The 25,129-nt window shown below is 53.6% G+C and overlaps 1 protein-coding gene across 1 annotated transcript in view; it reads right to left on the bottom strand.

Moving 5' to 3' along the window:
* The window catches only part of MMEL1 (membrane metalloendopeptidase like 1), a 31,741-nt gene extending 6,833 nt beyond the window's left edge, over nt 1–24,908 (bottom strand). Inside the window, exons 1-10 of the mRNA XM_060141663.1 lie at nt 24,761–24,908; nt 10,909–10,986; nt 10,145–10,204; nt 8,980–9,141; nt 8,723–8,803; nt 6,140–6,235; nt 5,668–5,786; nt 5,041–5,106; nt 3,511–3,645; nt 3,339–3,428 (exon numbers count right to left, since the gene is read on the bottom strand). Coding sequence (XP_059997646.1) covers nt 3,339–3,428; nt 3,511–3,645; nt 5,041–5,106; nt 5,668–5,786; nt 6,140–6,235; nt 8,723–8,803; nt 8,980–9,141; nt 10,145–10,204; nt 10,909–10,986; nt 24,761–24,893 — 1,020 coding nt within the window. The 5' untranslated portion in view covers nt 24,894–24,908. The remainder of the gene's footprint in view (nt 1–3,338; nt 3,429–3,510; nt 3,646–5,040; nt 5,107–5,667; nt 5,787–6,139; nt 6,236–8,722; nt 8,804–8,979; nt 9,142–10,144; nt 10,205–10,908; nt 10,987–24,760) is intronic.
* Nucleotides 24,909–25,129: the final 221 nt, after the last annotated feature.

Genomic DNA, 25,129 nt, shown 5'->3' with positions numbered 1-25,129 from the left:
CTATGGTAACAATACAGAAGGAAAATCACATGGTAATTTCAATAGATGCAGATAAGGCATATTAAAATTGACTATTCATGAAAAAGATTTCAGCAAATCGAAATAGAAGTTCTGTAATCTAATAAAAGGATCTGTACAACAGCAACAGTGGCAACAAACAAAACCCCACAAAATTCTACAGCAAACAAAATTAAATGAAAGCTTGCAAAATGTTGCAAAGCTTTTTTTCTGAGATCAGGAGGGAAACAAGATATCATGGCTTCAGCCTTATGCTGAAAGTCCTAGCCAGTTCAATAAGACAAGAAAAAAATTAAATCAATAAGGATTGAAAAGGGAAGACATAAAACTTATTTTTTACAAAGGACATGATTCTGTGTCTATAAAATATTAAAGGATAAACTGTTAGAACTACTACATGCTTTGAGTAAAATTGCTGTATACAAAGTATTGCTGTATACTAGCAACAAACAATGAGAGAAATTGCAAAATGATACCATTTACAATAATATTAAAAAACCAAGCACCTAGGAACCAATATAATGAAAGATATGTAAGGCCTTGAAGTAGAAAACTATAAAACTTATTGAGAGAAATGAAAGAAAACAAAAATATATGGAAGTAACTATATGGAAGTTTCATGGATCAGAAGACTCAACCTTGGAAAGATGTGGCTCTTCCCCAAATTGATGCTTAGATTTCAAGCAATCCCGGTCAAAATCTCAGCAGCATTTTGTGTGTGTGTGTGTGTGTAATTGACTAGCTGACTTTGAGTCTTGTAAGAAAATGCAAAAGATCAAGAATAATTGATTTGAAGAACAAAGTTGGTAGACATCAAAACTTACCACAAAGCTATAGCAATGGAGGCGGTAGGTTCCGGCACATGAATAGACAGACCATTGGAACAGAGGAGAGTTCAGAAATACACACACAGGTACAAACGCACAGACCCAGACATGCACTAGGCACAAGCGTGCAAAAAGGCACTCGGTCTTTAATCAAGTTGGCACACAGCGCAATGGCTGATGGGGGAGTCTTCTCAATAAATGGTGCTAGGTCATCTGGACAGCCACAAGGAGCAGATGAAACAATTCCTTCTCACTGTACATAAAAATCAACTCAGGGTAGACTGTCGACCTAAACAACCTTGGCGGGCAAAGATTTCTTAAGCAGAACACAATGAACGCTAGGATCCATCCGTCTTTGGATAAATTGGACTATTTTAAGCCCTCTTTTAAAAAAAAGAACCAGTATGAACGTGTAACAGTAGGCTGCCCACTGGAAAGGACATTTACTACACAGACACTGACCAAGGGGTCACATCCAATGTATTCAGAGAACTAAAAGTCAGTGAGAAGAAGGCAGATATCCCAGTAGTGCAGATGGGCAAGAGACCTGAGCAGACACTTCACAAAAGGGGGCCACTGCTGGCCAATCAGTGTGAAGTAGTGCTCAGGGAAAGTCAAATCCAACCCAGATGAAATTCCGCAACACGTTCATCTGCAACACATCCCTAGATGGGCTAAGACGGAAGGAACGAGCACCGCCAAGCACTGGAGGGGGTGTTTCACACACTCCTGTTGGGGAGTGTACATCTGTATGATGATTTTCGAATGACCTGTGTCCTAAGACCTGGCCACTTCATCCCTATGGACACCTGACAGAAATGCTTGCGCGTGTGTGCCAAAAGACGTGCATGGGAATGAGCGTAGCCACGTCGCTCAGAAAAGTCCAGAACTGGAACAGCCAGAGGCCCAGCAAGAGTAGAACGGGAGCACAGCCGTTGAGTGTTCTTAGGATCGATCGCACGGGGATCAGGGTGACTGAGAGGCCGCCGCTGCCCCAGCGAGAGGTGTGACGACGGTGAGAAGTCGTCTCACCTACAGAACGTAGGCGAGAGCAGCCCGGCCCACGCGTGTGGTGGAGGCCGGGTGGTGGCTGCTTTGGGGAGGAGGGCAGGGAGGGGGCTGTGTGGATGGGCTCACGTGTGGCAATTCGAAGCTCTGTGAACGCATTAGAGTCCAGACACCCCGAGCCCTGCGTTCCTGCACGTGGCCACCCCTGCTCCGGGGCGTCTCCGCGGCACCTTCCGGCCATCTGCGTCCCCCCTTCCTCTCACTTCCCACGTTTGGTCCATTTGCAGGTCCTGCTGTTCTCCCTTCCAAATGAATCCACGAGCCACGCCTCTCAGCCCTTCCGCTGCCGCTGTCCCAGGCCGCCACCTGGTCCCGCCTAGGCTGTGCTGCAGCCTCCTGACCCGTCTCCCTGCTTCTGGCCCTCAGTCCCTTCCCTGTGTCCTCAGCAGCCAGGTTCTCTTCGCTATGAGTCAAGTCCTGTCCCATCAAAGCCGGTGCTTTCAAAATGGCCCCAGAGGCCCGACACGGCCCACCCTCCCTCCCCGGCCTGGGCTCGGCCCCAGCCGCCCTGCAGCCCCGGCCTCGCTCGCGGCCCCTCTGTGCCCGCCTTGCCTGCCCTCCGACACACTCCGCAGCCCACGTCTCTTTCCCCACCCAAGCCCTGGGCGGGGGGCTGCCTGCTTCGATTATGGATGGAGTCAGTACCGGAGCACGGCTGGCCCCCAAAGTGCCCGCCCGGGGGGGCGAGGGCGGGCGGTGCGGGCCGGTGCCACGGCAGGCCAGCGCTGGGAGCCGGGAAGGAAGCGTGGGGGACGACGGGGCCTTCTGGGGCGCCAGGTGCGGGATCCCCGGGCAGGGTCCCCCCGAGTTCTCCCGTCTTGTTCTGTGGCGCCAGAGCTTAGGTGTTCTGCTCACAGGAAGGACCTTCAGGCCCTGCCCCTGCCGGCGGGCTCCGTCCCCAGCTGCACCGTCTCCCCCGACCTGGGCCTCGGTCGCCGCAGTCAGCTGGCGGCGGCTAGAGCCACGTCCGGACCCTCCTTCCGCAGGAGGAGGCCCCTCTGACGGCTCAGGACAGGCTGAGTGAGTGCGGGGCCTTGGGGGGCGCAGGGCTGAGCTCCCCCTTCCCGGCCTGGCCAGCGGGAGGGGAGGGTCCGAGGGTCCGGCCGTGGGGCCCTCTGTCAGGGCAGAGCTGCGCTGGGGCCCCGAGCCGGGCCTGGGGACAGGAAGCCCCGGGCGGGGGGCCTGCCCGACGCGGGCGGCCGAGTCAGCAGCCCCTCGCAGGCCGCTCTCCCGCTCGGAAGACCTGGGACGCCGCAGCCGGCACCTCACAGGCGGGTGGCCCCGCGTCCCCAGGCAGCCAGCTGACACCTGCCGTCCTTGTGTGGACGTGTCCCTGTTTGGGTGACCGGTCCCGTGGGCCCTGCTTGGGGTGGGCGTACTTGAGGCTTAGGGGAGAGCGGCGGGGCGGGTACGGCTGGGGCTCACCTTCAGACCGAACTCGTTCTGGAGCTGTTCCAGGTCCATCCTGTGGTACAGGGCGGTGACGTCGTGCCGCTCCTCCTGTGGGGCCGTGGCCTGCAGCGGGGCGGGTGGTCACAGGGGCGGGGCGGCTGGCCTGATCCCCCCAACCCCATCCGCCCCCGGTCCGCGGCCTCACGTTGGCCAGCTGCGTCTCCAGCTCCAGCACCTGGGCCATGTCCTCCCGCACCAGGTCGCTGTTCTGGGGGAGGTTCATGTCCGCCCGAAGCATCGTGGCCACCGACGTCATGAACTGCAGGTAGGCTTCCCGTACCTGAGCCAAAGGGTGCAGGACACCATCTGGCAGCCTCGGGCACCTTGGCCCCCACGGAGCTCTCTGTGGGGGTGGGGTGGGCATATGCCACAAAGCAGCCCTCGGGATGCTCAACGGTTTGGGGGTTCCAGACGGCCCACGCCTCCCAGACCAGGGGCCCTCGGCGCTGGGACTCATGCTGCTGGCAAGCCGGCGGGTGGGAGGCTGTGAGCCCCGTGGGTGGACGGCGCCTGCTCCCCACACCTGCTGGATGGGCTGCTCGCCGACCCACAGCCAGACGCTCAGCGCCGGGGTCGCTGCTGCCTCCCTTCTGTGTGTGACCCCGTGCCCGAGCAGCTCGCACGGGACCGGAGACCTATTCCAGCGGACTGCACGGCTGCATATAAAGTGCGGGGCACACAGTAGGTGCTAGTAAAGGCCCAGAGCCATCGGGCGCCAGGGTTCGGGTGGGCTGCCCTAGCCAGGCTCGCCTAGGCTGGGCGTCAGGAGCTGGGTCCTGAGGCTGTGTGTCCCTCCTGGACCCACCTTCTTGGGGCCTGTCTGGGCGGGGGTTCCTCATTTGCAGGCAGGGACCGCAGAGGCCACGCCTTCCCAGGTACTTGGCATCAGGCTGGGCTGATGCCGCCAGGCTGGTCTTGGCCAGCAGCTGCTGGGTCTGATCCGTGGCTGCCAGGCGTGAGCCCTTCCAGGGGCCCCAGTCCCTGCTGCTCTGGGTTCCTTGGGCTGTTCTCCCAGCCCCACTGCCCACTCCACGGCTCCTTTTGGCCACGCTTGTCTTTTCTCTTGGCTGGACCCTCCCAGCCTAGCTCACAGCCCACCTCCTCCACGAGGCCCCCCACACTGCTTCCAGGCCGTGGGCCATGTCACCTCCTGTCTTTCAGTCTGCTCCCCGGCCTTCCCCCCGACTCCCCCCTCCACACCCCCCGGCCCTGTCCCGCGCGCCTTGCTGCTGTTCGGTTCCCCATCTCTCTTCTCCCGGGTGCAGGAGGAGGGTGGCTCCGGGAGCAGCCTCGGGGCCCGGGTGGCCTGCGCTCAGACCTCTACAGGCCACGTGCAGAGAGCCGGCGGTGTGGACCGCAGTTCTGCCCTGGCGAGATGGGGATGGCAGGTGTGCCCCTCGGGCCTGCAGGGCTGAGTGGATCCCCGAGCCTGCCCCGGGGGCTCAGGGACACCCCTACGATGGTGACAAAGGCAGGGGTCCACGTCTGCATGTCCAGCCCTCAGCGCCGGGCTTGAGCCACGCAGGTGGCCAGCTGAGGGGCTGGTGTCGAGCGACGCACAGGGAGCCGGGCCACAGGTGGGCCCTGGAGTGACGGGCGGAGGGCGCCCAGAGTGGAAGGGGCCAGCGGGAAAGCGCCAGGGGGGCAGGTCCAGCGTCGGCTGCCCCCGACTCACCTTCTGGTCGCTGCCCTCATTGAAGTAGTGCTCTCGGGACGGCATGCCCAGGGTTGGCTGGTCTATCTGGAGACAGAGCGTGGGACCCTGGGCATGGAGCCGGGACACCCCTAGCCTTGCCGAGGTGGGCCCAGCCCTCTCCCCTCCACCATGCTGTGCCTGGTGGGAACGGGCGCTCCATCTGGAGCGTGTGTAGGTACTGGGCCCCGACCCCTGCTCTGGGGCTGGACTGCAGGTGGGCTGAGGGGTGGCCAGGGGGTGCGGGCCGCCCACAGGGCCTTGGACAGCCCCCCTCCCAGAGCGGGGTGTGTGTTCCACGCGGGGTCCTCTGTGGCCTATCTGTGGCCAGTGGTGGCTCTTTGAGGTCGGGCTTTCTGTGCTGCTGCCAAAGGCCTGGACGACCGTCCCGAGGACCAGCTCGGCACCTGGGCCGCCCCTCTGGCCCAGCAGAAACCCAGACCATTGGCACAGTTCCCCTGAGCTGCAGGTGTGGATGATAGCAGGGCCCTGGGAGCATTTGCGGGCCACCCGCCCCCTGTGGTAACAGCTGTCTCCCCGCTGCCCTGCGGGAGCCCCCAGCCAGGCCCAGGGGACCCGGCCTGCCCGGCCCCCCGGCGCGGCTCGTACATAGATGATGTGCTGGCTGGAGTTCTGGTCGTCGTTCCAGATGAAGAGGTCGATGAGGACCCGCCGGTTGAACTGCGCGTTCATCACGGCCAGCTGCTGCTCCAGTTCCCACCGGGCGCCTGGGGGCCGGCACCCCATGCTGGAGACCTGTCAGGACCTGGGGTCCTAGCCCAGCCCCTCGTCCAGAGTCCACGGGGATCAGCAGGGCCCGGAGAGCAGCGCTGTGCGCCCCCCACCCCCCGAGAGCAGGGAGCAGAGCCCACGCTGAGAGCCGGGGCCCCGGCCCTTCCCTAGGGCTCTGGAAGGGATGCCCCTCTGCAGAGCGGAAGGGCCCAGCCGCTGGGAGCCCGCCAGCAGCTGCTGCACACTCTCCGGCTTGGGCCTGGAAGGCCTAGGGCCCCCCACCCATGCGAGGCCGCCACCAGGCCCAGGGCCCCCGCCCATGTGAGGCTGCCACCAGGCCCTGCCTTACCTACACTCTCGCTCCACTTGTCCGTGGCCACTGGCCAGCCTCCTACCGCCTTCAGGATGTCCAGCAGGGGCTGCGAGTCTCGCTTTTCTATCTCACCTGAGAGGGGAGGGAGCGGTCGCTCACCCGATGCCCTGGCGGGGAGGTGGGGGGGCGGGCGTGACGCCCGCCGGCACAGGGACCCGCGGGGATGCTGACGCCCAGCGCGGAGCCTGACCCTCCCGGTGCAGACTCTGCAGCACAGGACACGCAGGGGCCTGGAAAGAGCAGACACGGGACGCAGGCGGGAAAGGGGCCTGGGGTCGATGGAAGCACAGGCGCCACCAGGACAAGGGTGTGGAAGGGAGGCCCCGAAGCTCAGAGCAGCCCAGGCGGCACTCTGGAAGGCCGGGAACAGGCAGGGGTGGGGGTCCACGCCGGCGGCTGGGAAGCCCGCGTGCCCTCCAGCTCCAGCATCGGGTGGACTGAGCTGCGGACAGAGCACGGAGCACAGCTTCCCAGCATGGGGGCGCCCAGGAAGCTTGGGAGAACTTGGCACAAGAACCCGCGAAGGGGGGAATAGAGCTGGCCCGCTGCTGACGGGGTGGAGGCTTGGGGCGGGGAGGGCCTCGCCGGCTGGTCGCTCGACCTGGAGGGGCGGGCTGGGAGGGGGGCGGTCCAGGGGGAGGGGGGCGGCTCCTAGGGCGCCCTGATGGGGGCCGGGGCCTGGGGAGCAAGAAGCAGGGTGTCCCACGTGGCTGGTGGGGGCACACTGGGCTTGCTCTCTTGGGTCCTGAGTTGGGAGCAGGGACAAAACCTAGGGAGCTGCCAGGGCCGGGTCAGGTCGGCCGTGTCGGGCAGATCGTTACAGGAGTTACTGTTTGGCTTCCTGCGCTGGTTCCTGTAGTGACGGCCTGGCCGCCTGGCTGCAGACCGGGGGTCAGAGTTGTATTTTTATACACGGTCTGGCCCTGGCCCTTTCGTACATTTGGTCTCTCAGGCCAGAAACTCTATACAGGTGGGAACTTCACCTGGCAGGTGCTGGCCAGACTGGATCCCGTGACCTCCTGTTTCCATGGGGAGGAGAGGAGCGCGCCAGCCCAGGACCCCATGCAGACACCCCGATAATGCTGGGGCCCTACAAGTCTCGCTACGAGGCACACCAGAAACAGACCCCGCCCTGTAGGAGACCCCTGGGGAAACAGCCAGCCTCAGACGCTGGTGCCGGGGAGGGGAAGCGGCCCCCAGAGAAGCCGGAACCACAGGCTGGGCTTGCAGGCCCCCAGGCAGGCGCCTAAGGGAAGACGGGCCGGAGGGGCCCCAAGTGTGTGAACCTCTTAACAGGAACCAAAGCACTGGGAAACTCCCCCCCACCCCTGCCGCACAACACACACATACACACTAACACACACTCAGACATACACACATACACACAAACTCACACACACATAGACATGTATACCCATATACACACATACACAGCATAGGTAGAATGCCCATATACACACATATATGTACACACACATACACACAAAACACATAGATACACACAGACACATGGACACACACACATATACACACAGACACACATATGCCTACACACATACATATACACATGTATACGTACCCACATACACACATGTACACACACAGAGACATACACACAGACATACACAGACATAATACTCATATACACATATATGTACACACACATACAAAACGCATACACATAGACACACACACATACAGGCATACAGACATATATATATACCCACACACACACATAGATGTAATACACATATACGTGTACACACATATACACACAAAACACATACAGACACACAGACACACAGAGTAAGATTTTCTCTCGATTCCGCCTTCAGTCAGGCTCCTGCACCGTCTGCTGGGCCCATCACCGCACCTCCTGGTAAAATCCAGTTTTAGCAAGAACTCTGCGTGGTCGTTTTAACGAGAAGCCCCCCCGCCCCTTGAATATCTGATCCCTCTCAGTAGCTGACCGCAGTCCTCGCCCCTCACTGTCCCCCAGGTGATGTCTGACTGCCTGGCCTGCCTTCAGCAAGAATCCCATTAGGTTAGTTTTGCCAGACACGCCCCCCCCCCATGTTTCCTGTTAGTAAAATCTTCCATTCACTGACCCCTCCTGCCCCTCGGCTATAAACCCTCACCTGCCTGCCCTCGCTGTATTTGGAGTGGAGCCCAATCTCCTTCCCCTCTTGCTAGACCCCACCGCGGTGATGCCTGCACCTACTGAGATGGCCCTGAAGAGTCTGCCTTTTACTATCTTTACCAAGTGTCCTGAATAATGTTTCCTTCAAACCACACACAGGCACGCGCACACACACACGCGTGTGCGTGTGCATTTTCCCTGGGCACAGTGTGGCTGGTGGGGTCAGGGTGCGAGCCGGTCCCGGGCAGCTGGCAGTCAGCCTGGACCCCGTAGGGCACCTGGGCCCGGTGGCCAGCTAGGGGGAGCACACGGCTCCCACCGTCACGACTTTGGAGAGGCGCCCACTCCACTGTGCTCTGTCTCAGGGCTATGGGGTCCTGGAACAGGGTCCTGGCGGGGCAGCTCCATCGGCCACTCACTCTCGTTCATGCAGGAGCGGTACAGCATCTTGGCCTTCTGTACAGCTGGCCGATCCTTGGTGGTAGAATTCTCCAGCACCCCTGTGGGCAGAGGAGAAACCGGACAGAGGCCTGAGGAGGCTGCTGGGGAGGCCAGGTCAAAGGTGCCCGTGTCCCTGCCGCACCCAGTGGAGGCCCTTATCCTAGGGGACTCCCCCTCCCCTGGGCCCACTGACCCGATGGGCCGTCCCCACTCCTTGGGTGGAGGCCACGCTCACCTTTGAGAATGATCTCCAGCTCATCCTGGAGGATGTCGAAGACGCTGTATCGCGAGCTGGTCTCGGGGATCACATGGCGCTGCAGCCAGCCCCCGCACGCGTACTGGTAGAAGTCGTCACAGGGCTTCTTGGACGGGTCCATGTTCTGGAGGATCCTGGCGGCTGCTCGTCCCCAGGGGGTGCAGAGGAAGAGGGGAGATCTGGTGTGGACAGCCCGGTGGGCTGTCGGGGATTCAATCACGGCCCTGTGCCCTCAGAAGCGTTAGTCAGCCCGGGACCTCGGGGAGGTCAGCAGCAGGGCCTCCAGTTCTAAGGACCCCACTTATCAGCCACGTGAGCTCGGACCCCGTGACCTCTCCGATCCTCCGCTCACACATCTGCGAATCCGGGACGCCTGGGTCACACAGATGGCCAGGTGTTGGCCAAGCCCGCCCGGCTCACCGCGAGCGCTCAGCACTGGCCCTGCCCTGGAGCCCCCTCACCGGTCCGTGCGTCCGTGGGGGAGGGTGGCTCTCGCCCACCATAGGGGTTTGTTTTCTGTTGGAGCAGATGGGTTTGCTCCCAGAACCCCATGTGGCACGGACAGTGGGGCCCCCATGTTCCCGGCAGGATGCTTTCAGCAGAGGTGGCCAGGCTGGACCCCAACCCAGGACCCTCCCTCGCCTTCTGTTCCACTTGGCTGGGACCTCGCAGGGGGCAGCCCCACAGGAGTCCATCCGCTACCCCAACGTGGGCAGAAATTTCACATTTCTGAGTTTTTACACTAGTGTTTCTTCATACCATTTTCACTGTGTTTTATCTGCAAATAATGGCACGTGGCGCCCAATTTTAAGACAAATGCCTGGGAGACAACTTGAGAGAGTGTGTGTGTTTGTGTGACCTTCTTTCTGTAAGTGCAAAAAAGAGCGCCTGGGGTCCCTGTGCCGGCTTCTCTGTGGTCACGGGGGCCTCTGCAGGCAGGGGAGCAGCTTCCTGGGGGCAGGGCAGGTGAGACACCCGCAGTAGAGTCCCTGCCCCCAGGCACATCCAGGGTCTGCCCAGCGGCCAGTGCCGCGTCTCGGGAGCGCGGCGGCTCCCCGTGGCCTCGAGCAGCGCCTGGGCCAGCATCACGGGGCCCCCGGGCCCCTGGCGGGGCTGTGGAAGGCTCGGAGGGAAGGGGGCTCACCTGCCATCGCGCAGCCAGGGCTGGTGCCGGTTTCGCTTGCGCCCCTGGGCTTTTGGACGTCTGCGGCAAGGAGTAGTGTGAGCACTTGGCGAGGATGGTCGGTGCCGGTGGGGCTGGCAGGGGTGGGCGGGGCACAGGTGGGGTGGGAAGGGATGGGGCCGGCAGGGTTAAACCTCGGCCACCCCCACCCCCATGGGCGGTCCAGCCTGGGCCCTGAGGGCATCTGGAGGGCAGCCTGCATCCTCCCTGGGTGGCCCAGTCCTGGGGCCTTAAGTGAGGGTAAGCTCATTCTGGCTTGACCCCTGCAGTGACCCGGGAGCCCCTTTACACCCTGTGATCCCCACAGCTGAGGGCTGGAGCTGGCCATTCTGCCCTCCCGCCTGTCGGCCCAGCCAGCACTCACCCATCAGGTGTCACCTCCTCCAGACAGCCTGCCTGTGCTGCCCCGTCCCTGCACGCCCTTACTCTCTCCCAACCCCCCACCCCCTCACCTGCTGGTTGTATCAATGTGCAGCTGCAGAACCTCAGGAGCCGCTCCCTGAAACTGCCGGTTCCCAGGCGCCCAGGAAGCATTCTGCATCAGCAGGTGCTCACGGCTGCATCCCTGCCACTGCCCTTTCTTCCCACGGGACTGTGGTGCCCTGGGCAGGGCCCCTGTCCTGCCGCACACCCCGGGCCTGCAGTGGAACCCAGCCTGCCCATGCGGGGTACCATTTCCTAGCACCCCCCTGCTCGGGTCGTGCTGGCAAGGAAGATGGGGCTACCTCGGGGTGTTCGCTTTACAATGGTCTTCTCTTCCTTTGAGAAGCAAAGCCGGCTAGTAAAAAGTGGCGGCTGCTTCCCTGGGGAGAAACACAGAACTCAGCTCTCCTGCTGCCGCCGCTTCCCGGGTGCCTTGGGGCCGACCTGGGGCAGCACAGGCATTTTCCTGCGGAGGGGGTCCTGGGGGATCTGGGGCTTCCTTGTGCAGGGCTGTGGCCCCTTCCCGCTGTAGTGAGGGCTGGTCACCAGGCACAGCAAGACACAGGGCTCCAGCAGAACTCAAGTCTGAGCAGAGGGGGCGGCCCGCCGGCCCTGGGGCCGCAGCTGCTGGGCCCAGAGGGGCCCCGAGGCAGGACCTCTCCCCTAAGAAGTGCTCCCTAACACCCTCCTCTACCGCGGGGCCACGGGCCTCACCCAGGCGGGGGGTGGGCAGCCCCTGGGGTCTACCAAGACAGGGACGATAAGCCCTTTAAGGGGGAAAGGATGTCCTCTGGGGGGAATCTTCCTGACCCACTGGCCTCAGCTCCAGCCCCTCCACCTGTGCAGGCAGCTGAAAGTGCCAAGCTGCCCTCCCTCATTTGTCCACTACATAGGGGGGGCGGGCACGGCCTGGAGGGGGTGCAGGAAGGGGGCGTGAGTGCAGGGAAGGGGGTCAGGTCCAGGGAAAGAGCCCACCAGGCATGGCCACCTTCCCCACCAGGGAGACCCACGGAGAGGTGGGCAGGAGGGAACCGGGCCTCATTCAGGTCAGGGCTGTGGGCAAGCCTGGGACCCGGTTCAGCCCGGCCCCTGAGACCGCAGAGGGTGTAGGAGGCCCTGAATGTGCTGGGTGTCCCCTGGGGGCCTGGCCATTGGAGGGAGTGTTTATGAGATGTGTGATCTGGGGGGTGGGGGTGTGGGGAGAGGTGTTTCTCCTCCACCTGTTAGTGGCTGCTCTTTCCACCCATCCTTTTGTTCATCCATGAATCCAACATTTGCTAATATTATCAACCAGCCCTGGTGCTGGGCTCTGGAGATTCAGACCTGAGTCCCACACGGGCGCTGCCCTTAAGGGGCCCCCAGTCCAGTGGAAAAGGAGAAAAGTGATGCATAGATTGAGGCAAACCGTGGACGGTCCCATGGATCAGAAACAGAAATGCAGTGCTCAGTGGGTGCTACGTCTGTCTGCCCCACGGGCATCTGCCAGTCTCAGCAACCCAGAGCCTCTGGACAAGGGCCACGCCCTCGGTGGAAGAGTGGACTAGGCATCTGAGCTCTGGCCAAAGAGATGGTGGGGGAGAAGGGGTCTTTGCTTCTGATTAGGATGCAGAAAGTCTAAGCAGACTGTGGCTATTTCACCTGCAACCGGAGCAGGAGGAGGGGCAGGGCTCCTCCAGGAGGGGTATGGAGTGGGGGGATTTTTAACAAGCCCTTTGCTCCTGCCCGTGGGCTGGAGGGAGGGATCCGGGTTCCAAGGAGCCCCTGTCACACAAGGCTCTGGTTCCTGCTCTGGGGCCTCCCATAATGCATGGCGGTGATGCAGGTGAAGGCAGGGCCAGGGCAGGAAAGCTGGGAGAAATCCTCCTTCATGAGGAAACAGGCAAATGTGACCCATGACCAAGAAGAAAACCCCAAAACAGTTCAAAGTGGATTCGTTGGTGACCAGGTGTCAGAGTTAGCAGACAAAGTCTTTAAACTCACCATGATAATTAAGATAAAGGGTCTTGTACAAAAGACGGAAAAATATGTAGATAGATGGTGAATTTTACCAGATAAATGGGAATTCTAAAAAAGAACTAAGTGGAAATGTAATAGAAAGAGTGAGGAATTCATTTTTTGGGTTTAAAAACACACTGAATACTGCAAAAGAAAGTATTAGTGTCAGCATATATAGGTCAGTATCAATGATCCAACCTGAAGTACAAAGGAAAAAGATGAAAAAACCGAACGGAGAAAAACATCTAAAAAACACCCAGAGCTGACATGGTAGTTAACAGTGAGAGACTGGGTGATTTCCCCTAAGCCTGGGGACAGGCAGCACTGTCCTCTCTCATCTCTCCTATCCAACATCACATGAGAGGTCCTGCTGGTTCAATATGACAAGAAAAGGAAATATAGGTAACACAGACTGGAAAGGACGTAATAAAACTCTATTTGCAGATGACATGGTCATCTATGTAGAAAATCCCAAAGAATCAAGCAAAACAAAACAAAACAAAACAAAACAAAACAACAACAACAACAACAAAAAACTCCTGGAACTAATAAGAGACGATAGTAGGTGGCAGGATACAAGATTAATATACAAATTGCTTTCTTATATATTAGCAATGAACAACTGGAATTTGAAAATTTCAAAGCAATACCACTTACAATAACACCTAAAAAATGAAAAAGTTAAGTATAAATCTAACAAAATATGTGGCAGGATACAAGATTAATATACAAATTGCTTTCTTATATATTAGCAATGAGCAACTGGAATTTGAAAATTTCAAAGCAATACCACTTACAATAACACCTAAAAAATGAAAAAGTTAAGTATAAATCTAACAAAATATGTACAGGACCTATATGTGGAAAACTATAAAACACTGATTGAAAAAAATCAAATATGTAAAGAAATGGAAAAATATTCCGTGTTCACGGACTGGAAGACAGCATTATTAAGATGTTGATTCTTCTTAACTTGATCTACAGATTCAAAATAATTCCAATCAAAATCCCAGCAAGCTATTTTGTATTTATTGACCAACTGATTCTGAAGTTTGTATGGAAAGGCTCAAGTAGCTAGAACAGACAACAACAATGAAGAAGAATGAAGTTGGAGAGACACATGACTTGATTTCAAGACTTACGATAAGGCTACAAGTAATCAAGATGGCATAGTATTGGCAAAAGAAGAGACAAATAGATCAATGCAACAGAATAGAGAGCCCAGAAATGGACCCACACAAATACAGTCAACTAACCTTTGACAGAGGAGCAAAGGCAATTCGATGGAGAAAGTATAGCCATTCAATAAATGCTCCAAAAGGAAAATTGGACATTCAGATACAAAAACAAACCAAAAAAATTAGACACAGGCCTTATGCCTTACATAAAAATTAACTAAAAATAAACCACAGACATAAATATAATATGCACAACTGTAAAACTTCTTGAAGAAGACAGGAGAAAACCTACATGACTTTGGGTTTGGTGACGACTTTTAAAATACGACACAAATAGCATGATCCATGAAAGAAAAACTCGACAAGTGAGGCTTCATTGAAGTGCTGACAAGTTGTTTTCTAAATTGTTGAATAAATAAAAAATGGGGGTGGTGGTGGAATAGACAAGTCTTCCAAACAGAAGAATTCCAAATAGATTACACAGATACTCCATTTCTAAGGATGTGTAGTGTAACTCCCCACCCCTTAAGTTTGGGCTGCATGTGCTGCCTTCCTTCCAAAGAGGACAGTGTGGAAAGAGAGGGGACAAAGGTACCTATACAATGGAAAAAGCTGACAAACACTACCTCAAGCCATGTGATCAAGGTTGACATCAATGTGGTAAGTCACTGAAATTATGTCCCCTTGGTCTGTAGGCTTCCTCCCCAAAACATCACCCCAGTCTGAACATCAGACAAATGAGAGACATTCTACAAAATACCTGGCCAGTCCTCCTAAAAACTGTCAAGATCATAAAAATCAAGGGAAGGCTGAGAAACCATCACAGCCAAGAGTCCAAGGAGATTTGCTAACTAAGTCATGTGGGGTCCTGGGACAGAAAAGGACATGAGGGGAAAACTGAGGAAATATGAATAAAGCATGGACTGGGTTAATAGTAATATATAAACATTGGTTCATTACTTGTGACAGATGTATCACACTTATGTGATATAAGATGTGGTATGAAGTATATGGGAATTGTGTACTCTCTTTGCAATAATTCTGTAAATCTAAAGCTGTTTTAAAATTTAGAAAAGTTGGACTTCCCTTGTGGTCCAGTGGTTAAGACTCCATGCTTCTTCCAATGCAAGGGGCCTGGGTTTAATCCCTGGTCAGGGAACTAAGATCCCACATGCCGTGTGGCATGGCCAAAAAAAAGAAAAAGAAAAAGAAATTTAGAAAAATTACTTTGAAACAACATGAGCAGAGGATCTGAGATCTGTGGAACCATATTAAATAGCTTAGCATCCATGTAGCTAGAGCCCCACAGGAGAATGGTATGAGTCAGCAATCTTTGAAGAGATAATGGCTAATAATTTTTCAAAATTGATGAAAGACATAAGCCTATAGATCCAAGAAGGGCAGTCTATCCCAAGCAGGATGAATACAAAGAAAACCACGCACGCAGCAGCATCAAGTCAAGCTGCCAAGAACTATAGAGAATGAGATATTCATAAAAACAGTCAGAGGAGAAAAAAGACATTAATTCATGGGAGGTGCAAGAAGAGTGACAGCTGGCTTCTCATCACAAACAGTGGTGGTCAGAAGACGATGGAACAAACTCTTGAATGGATGCTTGAAGAAAACAAACTAACTACCAACTTAGAATTCTATATCCAGCAAAAATATAGTAAAAAAGTGAAAGTGAAATAAAGACATTTCAGGCAAAATCTGATAGAATTTGTCTCCATTACACAACACTCACTACAACAAATAACTAAAGAAAGTCTTCCCATAGAAAGAGCAGGTAACCAGTTGGGAGTCCAGGTTGGTGGGAAGGAATAATGACCAGGACCAGAAAGGGGAGCGCAGGGTAAACAGGGTGAATGAAGCATTGTGGAAACCCAAACAGTGCATCTGATTGATCTGCTTCCAGTCTAGACAGACGAAACCAGAACAAACACCCAACACTGGGGAGGTAAGTTCATGCCTTCTCCATGTTTATGTCCCCCTCCCATTTCCTCCACTGCATTCCCAGCGTGGGCTGCCATAACCTTCTGGTTGGGGGAAGTTCCTGGGGTAAGTTCATCTGATGCTACAGCTCAAGAGGATGCAGTGGGCTCTTGAGAAAACATTTCCAAAATTGAATGAGATGAGATCACCATGTTTGTGTACTTTGCCTTTAACTTACACCACCTCATTTGTGAGGCTCACCACCTCCATTTTTCTGATGAGAAAACTGACAGGCACGTGGGGTGATGCACCCACGGCCAGTCACTAGCCTTCTGAGCAAGAGAAGAGGCAAACAGCAATGCCTTTGACACAAAAGCTGAATAGAAATGAAGTCTTCCTCTAATGCTAAAATAGGATCAACAGGACACACAGCAAACAGAACCCAAACAGGGATATTTCCCCCCTTCATGATTCCAGAAGGGAGTAGACTTCCTTGTGCCCAGTTGACATGTGTCTACTCTTGTTCTTTTTTATATTTGCTTGAATAACTTCTGTAATATGCCAATTATTTTCACATAGACACTCTACATTAAAAAAACCCAACAACCTGACATTTCCTTTGAAAGATCTGTTCTCCTAAAGGTTGGCCTTGAAGTGAATAATTTGTTTCCTCTTTCTGTCTCTCTCCTGTTCCTGTCTCTGTCTCTGTCTCTCCCTACCTAACAAAAGAGGGATACAAAGGAACTTTATTGGGTGGAAAATAACCGTCCTTCCTGGAGAATGTATCATCACAGGCTGGTTGTCATGCAGGTGTGGGGTGTGAGCTTACATGACCCTGTGGTCAAGGAAACCACAAGCTGAGAAATTAAATTTAGGCTGGTAGCATTCCCAGGTGCCTGATGGAAACAAACACACATATTGTCTGGAGGGAAACTTAGCCCAAGTAACAAAGGCTTCTCGCAGATAAAGCCAATTTGAACATGGACTGAGGTTTATGAAAAGACCAGATTCTATGAGTGAGAAACAGCAAACAGCAGGACTAGAACCCCAAGGATTCATATTTGGGGATTATCTGACCCATAACATGTGGAAGCTGGCATCACAGGCCCCAAACCTCAATGTCTCTGTATCTGTGCCTTTGCACATGCCATTGTAGTTGCTTCCCCTGAAGGGGCAGAGAATATTTCCTCCCTCTCTTCACTGTGGGTTTGCCCCTATGGCTTTGGTAATAATGTACTCCAGCTCTGAGCCTAGGCCCTAAGTGTGTTTCCACTTGTCCCCATGAGCTTCTGTTTGGAGAGTGACATGCTTGCTAGTCCTTGTAGGAGGATGAAATTCATGGAACAGCTGCCCCAGCTGAGGCTGACCTACATCAGCTGAGCCCTGCAGCCTACTGATGGATGTGTGTCATGATAAATAAGTGTTGTTTTAAGCCCCTGAGTATTGGGGTGATTTGTTAGGCAGCAGTGGCTAGCTGATGCAGAAATAACTCACGTATGTTTGAATCATTGAAAGAAATAAAAATTAAAAATGAGGGCAAAGAAAAAATTGAAAAAATCAATTTGTAAAAGAATCACTTGGAAACTCTAGAAATAAGAAACATGAAATTGTTGAAAATAATTTTTTTTTTTTTAGAAAAAATCCAAAATGGATGGGTTAAGTGGCAGATACAACAGAGCTGAAGAGAGATTTAGTGAATTTGAATGTAGTTCTAAAGAATTTACCCAGAATGTGGGGCAAAATCAAAGAGATGGAAACTTTTCTCTAAAAGATATGGAAGATAGAGTGAGAAAAATTAAGTGCATATGTAATCATAATTTTAGGAGAAAATAAAGATAATGTGGGAGACACAATATTAAAAAGACAGTGGCTACAAGTTTCCAAAATTAATAAATGTCATTAGTGCTCGGATTCAAGAATCACAACAGATGTAAAGCAGAATAAATAAAAAGAGCTTCATAGTTAGACACCTCATGGTAAAAATGCACAGTACCAGGGAGAAAACAGCTCAGAGGGGAAAAAGTTCATCTGGCAAGAAGGCCAATTAGATTGAACCAGATTTCTGAACAGCAGCAACGGAAGTCAGAGACAGTGAAACTAAATCTTTAAGATATTGAGAACGTAACTAAGCCCAGATTTGTGTAACCAGTTAAACTATCACTGAAGGATGACTACCAAATAAAGTCATTTTCAAGTAAACAAAAATGAAGGTTTACAGTTGAAAGAGTATTTTGAAGCTGTGCTCCCCAAGTCTGCCTGATCACAAGAAAGGCCTCACATGCTGGTTACAGTACAGAATCGGGGGTCTTACCCTGTAAGATTTCCTGGTTCTGCCTAGGTTGAGTCCTGTTATGGACTCAACTTTTGTATCTTCTCCCCGCCACCCACCACTCCTATGTTGAAGTCCTAACCCCTAATGTGATTGCATTTGGCGTTGGCACCTGTGAAGAGGTGAAGAAGGTTAAATAAGGTCATAAGGGTGGGGCCCTGATCCAGTAGGGCTGGTGTCTTATAAGAAGAGGAAGAGACACCAGAACTTGCTCTGTCCACCACATGAGGACACAGTGAGAAGGTGGCTGTCTGTAAGTCAAGAAGAGAGTCCTCACCAGGAACTGAACTGGCTGATACCCTGATGTTGGACTTCTGGGCTCCAGAACTAGGGGAAAATAGATTTCTGTTGCTTAAGTCACCCTGACTTATGGTATTTTGTTACAGTGGCCCAAGCAGATGGAGACAGGGTCCAAGGTCTGGATTTTTAACAATTGCTCCAGGTTACTCTGATTATCAAGCAAGATCAACAAATGCTGTGTCCCAATCAGTGTTTCCCAAACTTTAGTGCAGTTGAGTTACCTGGGGATTAAATGCAGATCCTAATCCAGTAGGCCTGAGATGGGCCCCGAGTTTCTGAATTTCTAACAAGCTCTCAGGTGAGGCCAACACCACTGGTCCACGGACACGCTTTGTGTAGGAGTCTCCAAAAGCATGTACTTCAGAAAGAAGGTAAATGATTTCATAAGGGCTACCTGAGAAGTAGGAAGAATGATGAGCAAAGAAACTGATAAGGGACTTCCCTGGTGGCGCAGTGGTTAAGAATCCTCCTGCCAATGCAGGGGACATGGGTTTGACCCCTTGTCCGGGAAGATCCCACATGCTGTGGAAAAACTAAGCACATGCGCCACAACTACTCAGCCTGCGCTCTAGAGTCCATGAGCCACAACTACTGAGCCCATGTGCCACAACTACTGAAGCCTGTGCGTCTAGAGCCCGAGCTCTGAAACAAGAGAAGCCACTGCAATGAGAAGTCCACGCACCACAACGAAGAGAAGTCCCCGCTCGCCGCAGCTAGAGAAAGCCTGCACACAGCAATGAAGACCCAACAACAAAGACCCAACGCAACCAAAAGTAAATTTAAAAAAAAAAAAAAAAGAAACTGATAAGGACTTGGGAAAATCGAAATTAAATTGAGTATATTAGAGAATGTTGCCTATGTGCAGTAAATAAAAAATAAGATAGAAACCACGGACTTACCCACAATAACATGTGATCAGGGTGGAGGACGAGTTAAACTGTTCTAAATCCTTGTATTGTTTGGAAGAAATATGAAGATATTGACTAGCTGAATACCTTAAGTTAAATACGCATATAAAATTTAAGGTATATTACTTCTGCTCTCCACTTACAACATCAAAAGCCAACTAGAGTATCATTCCCTTTCTAACAACAGGAAAAATCCAGACAGTCTACAGAAATCACAGCTTTTCTGGAGCTCATCCAGGACCTGAGGCAAAAGGGTGACCAGGAAAACAGAGTGGCACGTCCCACCAAGCAGAACTGAGAACTCTGACAGGACCTAGGAGTAAGAGGCAGTCACCACACAAGTGGGTAAGAAGAATCAGCTAAGCTTTTAATGAATTCTTGAAGGCCAAGTGCGAGTTAGCCTGTCAGTGTGGAACAGCTGGAGCCTCAACACAGGGGGATTTTTTTTTTTTTCCCTGCGGTACGCGGGCCTCTCACTGTCGTGGCCTCTCCCGTTGCGGAGCACAGGCTCCGGACGCGCAGGCTCAGCGGCCAGGCTCACGGGCCCAGCCGCTCCGCGGCACGTGGGATCCTCCCAGACCCGGGCACGAACCCGTGTCCCCTGCACCGGCAGGCGGACTCTCAACCACTGCGCCACCAGGGAAGCCCCAACACAGGGGGATTTTGCACTCATTCACCAGTTATTTCCATGGATCCTTACCAGGTGTCAATGAGAAGAACTGGGGCAGGTCTCAGAAGACCGGAGAGTCCCCCTCAGTGGCACAGGCATGCAGGAGGTTATCTGCTTCTGCTGGGGCGCCAGCATGAGGCGTCTCCCCCTGTGGGACCCTCCTCCTGTGGGACCCTCCTCTTGTGGGAAGCAAGAGCTTTAAACCACTGAGGGGAGCGCAGTAAACCTCTCACTCCCATGGACCAGGTGAAAACCTACTGGCCCAGAGGAGAGTCAGATATAAAAAGCCTCTGCTCATGGGAGCGGCACAGGACACCCCTGTGGGCCCAGGATCCTAGACTGACATCAAGCTGAGGTCTGCTGCCACTAGGAGAGGGGCAGGGGACTCAGGCATGAGGCAAAGTTTGATGGACATGGGGATCGGGGCAGGGGTACTGAGACGCCCCCACTCCAAGACGGAGATGGGGCCAGGACACCAGAGATCCCGCACCCCAGCATGAGGCAAGCACTAAAAAGCAAGGGCAGCCCACCATCTGTGGAGGGGCAGAGGCATGGAGAACCCTCTGTGCTGCACACATCCAGGGACTGCTGAGAGCTGAGGCTGGAGCAGGAACAATGGGGAACCTCGGGCCCCCCCAGACCCATTTCTCTAAGAACAGGTAATCATTGCTCACAGCCAGAGAAAGGTGAAGTGTGTGGGGCACCGAGGGTGACAAAAGTGAAAACAAAACCCTGACTGGATGGATTCCATCTCTCACACTAACAGACAGAACAACTGTGCTTGTCTCTGGTGCAAATGCTGTTTACCTCAGCCTCTGCTCTTTCGCTGGGTGTTTAGCCTTCAGTAAAAATGTATCTCACACACACACACACACACACACACACACACACACACACAGGCAAGGAAAAACAATCCATTGCCATGAGATAAAGTAATCAATAGAACTAGACTCAGAGATAGCTCAGATACTGGCATTATCAGAGAAGGACTGCAAGATAACTATGGTTAATATGGTAATACTTTTCCATCCAATGGAAAAGGTGGATAACATGCATGAACAGACAAGACATTTCAACAAGAGACGGAAACTATAAAAAAGAGGGAAATGGAAATATCAGAAAGAAAAAGCATGTTATTAGAGATGAAGAATTCCTTTGACTGGCTGACCAGCACACTGGATACAGCTGAGGAAAGAACCAGTGGAACTGAAGACTAATTAGGGTCAAACTCTTCAAACTGTATCACAAAGAGTAAAAGAATGAACAAAATCTGAACAGGGCACCCAAATACTGTGGGATAATATCAAACCATCCCACAGATATGTATATAGAGTCTGAGAGAGAGAGAGAGAGAGAGAGAGAGAGAGAGAGAGAAATGAAACTCCTTAAACAAGATAGCTATTAATGATAAGAAAACAAAATAATAACAAGGAAAGTAAATGTAATCCAACTATTCTTCATGGCTCAGCTGTGAAAAATGCTCAGGAGAACTATTGTAATGACGCATATGGATTTATCCAAAAGCAATGATGTACCTATACCAGGACAGTGGAAGCCTGGGTGGCTTAAGGAACTAAATCTGCCGCCCATTCGGGATGTCAATAACAATATGGATAGGGAATCAATGACAAATCTAATATTTTATTATTAAATCTGATCATAAATGGCATGACAGACATTTTTCTAAGTGTTATTGATGTATTAAATCATTGAACCCTCCAGTAAGCCTCTATGTTGTGTTCCATTTTACAGATAAGGAAACTGAGGCACAGAGGTGTGAAGAAAACCTTCCAAGGTCACACAGCTGGGATCCGGGGGGCTGGCAGCCCACCCAGGCTGTCAGATTCAGGAGCCTGGGTGTTAACCACAACCTTACGATGCCTCCCTGTGATCTAACACTGACGATAAAGAGAGAAGGGTCCAAAGATGAGGCTTAGACACTCCAGTCCAGGGGTTGGCAATATTTTTCTGTAAAAGGCCAGACAATGTATGTTTTAGCCTTTGTGAGCCATATACAGACTCTGTCTCACCTATTCAACTTAGCGCTTGTAGCCTGAAAACATCCACGGACAATACATAAGTGAGTAGGCACAGCTGTGTTCCAATAAAGCTTTATTTACAAAAACAGGCAGTGGGCCAGATTTGGCCCACAGGCCATAGTTTGCAGACCTCTGCACTAGACAATGAATATGGCTTTTTCTGAGAAGCAGAATTCCAGGAGGCAGGATTGTGGGTGTAGGATTGTATTTCCCACTCAAAGTTTTATTCAAAAAACACTCAATTTTCTGAAAAAGGTTTATCTATAACTTTTGAAATAAATATTAAAACAAAAAACTAAGGTAACCATTAAAAGGATTAGAAATATAAAACTTTCAAGATAGTTACAGGAAAACAGAGTGAAAAATAACAGATCAATCCAAAAGAAGGCAAGGAAAGAGAAAGAGGAGGCATCAGAAACACAGAAGAACACAACAGAAAAAAATCGTACATTTCTGTGTGAATGCACAGAGACTAAATCCTCCAGGTACAAGATGGGGACAAAATCCAGCTGCACACGGTTCCAAAAGACACACCCAAAGCTAGAGAGACAAAGTCTCAAAGAAAAAGGATGGAAAAAATAGAGAACAGATGCTAGTTCATATCAGACAAAACAGAATTCAAAACAAAACATATTAAGGCAAAAGGCACAGTTAAGATAGAAAGGGGCGCTACGTAATCATACGGAGTGAAGATACACTGATTCTAAATTTGCATCCACATAATAATGTGGCTTTTTTTTTTTTTGGCGGCGTCCTCGGCAGTGAGAGCACGGAGTCCTAACCACTGGACAGCCAGGAAATTCCCATAGTTTAACCTTGAAATACACAAATTAATACTTGGCATCACTACAAAGAAGCCTGATAGTTCTCTAGGCCAAGGTTTTAGCCACACACATCTTTCAGTAATTGAAAGGTCAAGAAAATGGAAAAAAACAAACATATAGACGATTTGATTGACCTAATGGACGCATCTAAACCTCTGTCTGTATCTCCACTTTCACTTAAGGGTGATTGTGTGCACTGCACGTGCACACGTGGATTATTTATAAAACTGACCGTGTGTTAGCCCTAAAGCAGGCCTCAGCAAAGACCAAAGAACCAATATCACATAAACCAGCGTTGCTGACAATAATGCAATTAAATTAGAAACCAATTTAAAAAGGTAACTAAGAAAAAGTCTCCAAGCATCTAGAAATTTTAAAGCGAGAGATTTCTAAATAACTCATAAATCAATGAAAAAACCCCACAGAACCATAGTGGATGAGAAAGTCTTTAGAAATAAATAATAATGCAGCATTTAAACTCTTCCACGGGCTCCATCAGGACCTGAGGCTGAGATCGGCTTGGGTCATTTCGGGGGGTAGGGGCACAGAGTCCTGCCTGAGGGGCCCTGGCAGAGACCCCACTTGTATTTAGGGGACCATGAGGAGGAGGCAGGCTGGGCAGGGAGGGTCCCTGCTGTCAGGCTGGTACCACCTAGATGAGGACTGGGGTGGGGTGGGGGTGGGGGTCAGCCCTGTCCCCTGGGAGCCTCTCAACCAGGTGTTTGCAGCCCAGTAGTCCTGAACAGAGGTTCCCTGGGGTCTGGGCTCTCCAGGGCTCTCCGAGCAGTGAGCGGTCCCTCCCCACATCCCGTGACCATGGAGATGCAGTGTCCATCGACCCTGCCAGGAGACCCGGAGGGGCCAGAGACGGCAGCGGCTGGCAGGGTCCGGCCAGGCACCTGGTCAGGTGGGAGCAGCCCTGGGCAGGGGCCGCCCAACACATCTGTAGGCAGCACCCACGCCTGGTTCTCAGAAACAGCCTTGCCCAGTGATGGATGGATGGTCCCACCACAGCGCAGGTGGCTCTGGCCAGTGAGGGAATATTCTAGTAACAAAGCCTGTGCTGCCCTACTGTTGGGGCCGTGGGGAGGGCTTCTCCTGCAGATCCTCCTGAGTCCTGAGCCCACCCGTCCACCCACCCGCCTGCAGGAGGAACCAACTGCATCTCCCAGCTGTGCCCGAGGCTGTGCCTGCTGGGAGTAAGGTGCCTCCCGGCTTTGACCCAGGCCACCTGGCGCCCAGGTGCAGGCAGGCGAGCCCCTCCCCCCGCCCCCGCAGTGCTTCCCGACGCAAGGGGGGAACAGTCCAGGCTCCTCCACGTTGGCCTTGGGGAGGGACTGTGAGTGGGGGTGTTCCTGCAGGGTGGCCCTGGCATTCCCATCTCCCTAGGACCCCAGCCTGGCCCCCACCCATCACTGTGCAAAAAGCAGGGCCTGGGAAGCCACGAGGCCCCGGGGACCCAGGCCTTCAGGAGGCCGCGAGGAGGATCCCAGCAGGTTCTCTGCAGGATGGCTGCCCGGGAGGCGGCAGGCGAGCCCCGCTGGCTGGAGGGACGCTGTGCCGCGGGTCCCCAGCGCTGGAGCGCGGGCTCCTGCTGCTGGGCAGGCCGGGAACTGCAGCGCCCTGTGCGGCAGGGGAGGGGAGGGGGCCGCGCAGATGTGGCGTGGGGAACCGCTCTGCCGCATCTCGGGAGTCCCGCAGGGCCCCGCCAGCCCAGAGCCAGCAGAACCAGCCTTGTGCCGGCCAGCGCCTGGGCGGAGCCTTCTGGAAGGGCCCCGGCCCCCGCAGGTCAGTGCCCCTTCTCTCCAGGCTGCAGCACAGCCCGGCAGCCCCTGGTGCCCCGAGCAGACCCCACCTGCCCGCTCAATGGCTGGCTTATCCAGGTGGGCGGGCACGCGGACGTTGCCGAGGCCGCGTGGGGAAGAGGCGGTGAGCAGGGTGTCGGTGGCGGGCCCGAGGGGAGGGGCGCCCTCACTCACCTCTTCTGTCTGCATAGAGGAGGCCCAGGGCGGCCAGGGCACCCGTCACCAGCAGCAGCAGCAGCAGCAGCAGCAGCCCTCCCTCCAGGAAGCCTCGGCGCTTCTGCCCTGCGCAGCCTGCGATCTCCACCATCCCCACCGGGCTCTCGGGCTTCCTCGTTGCAAGTCTCTAGACGGGGAAAGCGCACAGCTGAGAAGCTCCAGGACCGAGGCCTGGGGCGGCGTCCACCCAGCCTGGGGCGCCAGGGCCCGGAGGACGGGCGTGGAGCTCCCGGGGCCCTGCCTGAGGCTGGCGGATGCTCAGCCCCTCTCTCCATCCCAAGGCCACGGCCGGCCTGTGCCTGAGGGCTTTCCTCTCTCTCTCCCCGG

Source organism: Lagenorhynchus albirostris, chromosome 2 (assembly GCF_949774975.1).
Source record: "Lagenorhynchus albirostris chromosome 2, mLagAlb1.1, whole genome shotgun sequence".
Classification (NCBI taxonomy): domain Eukaryota; kingdom Metazoa; phylum Chordata; class Mammalia; order Artiodactyla; family Delphinidae; genus Lagenorhynchus; species Lagenorhynchus albirostris.
The sequence above is the reverse complement of the archived record's forward strand: the minus strand, read 5'-3'. Positions and strand labels throughout refer to the sequence as shown.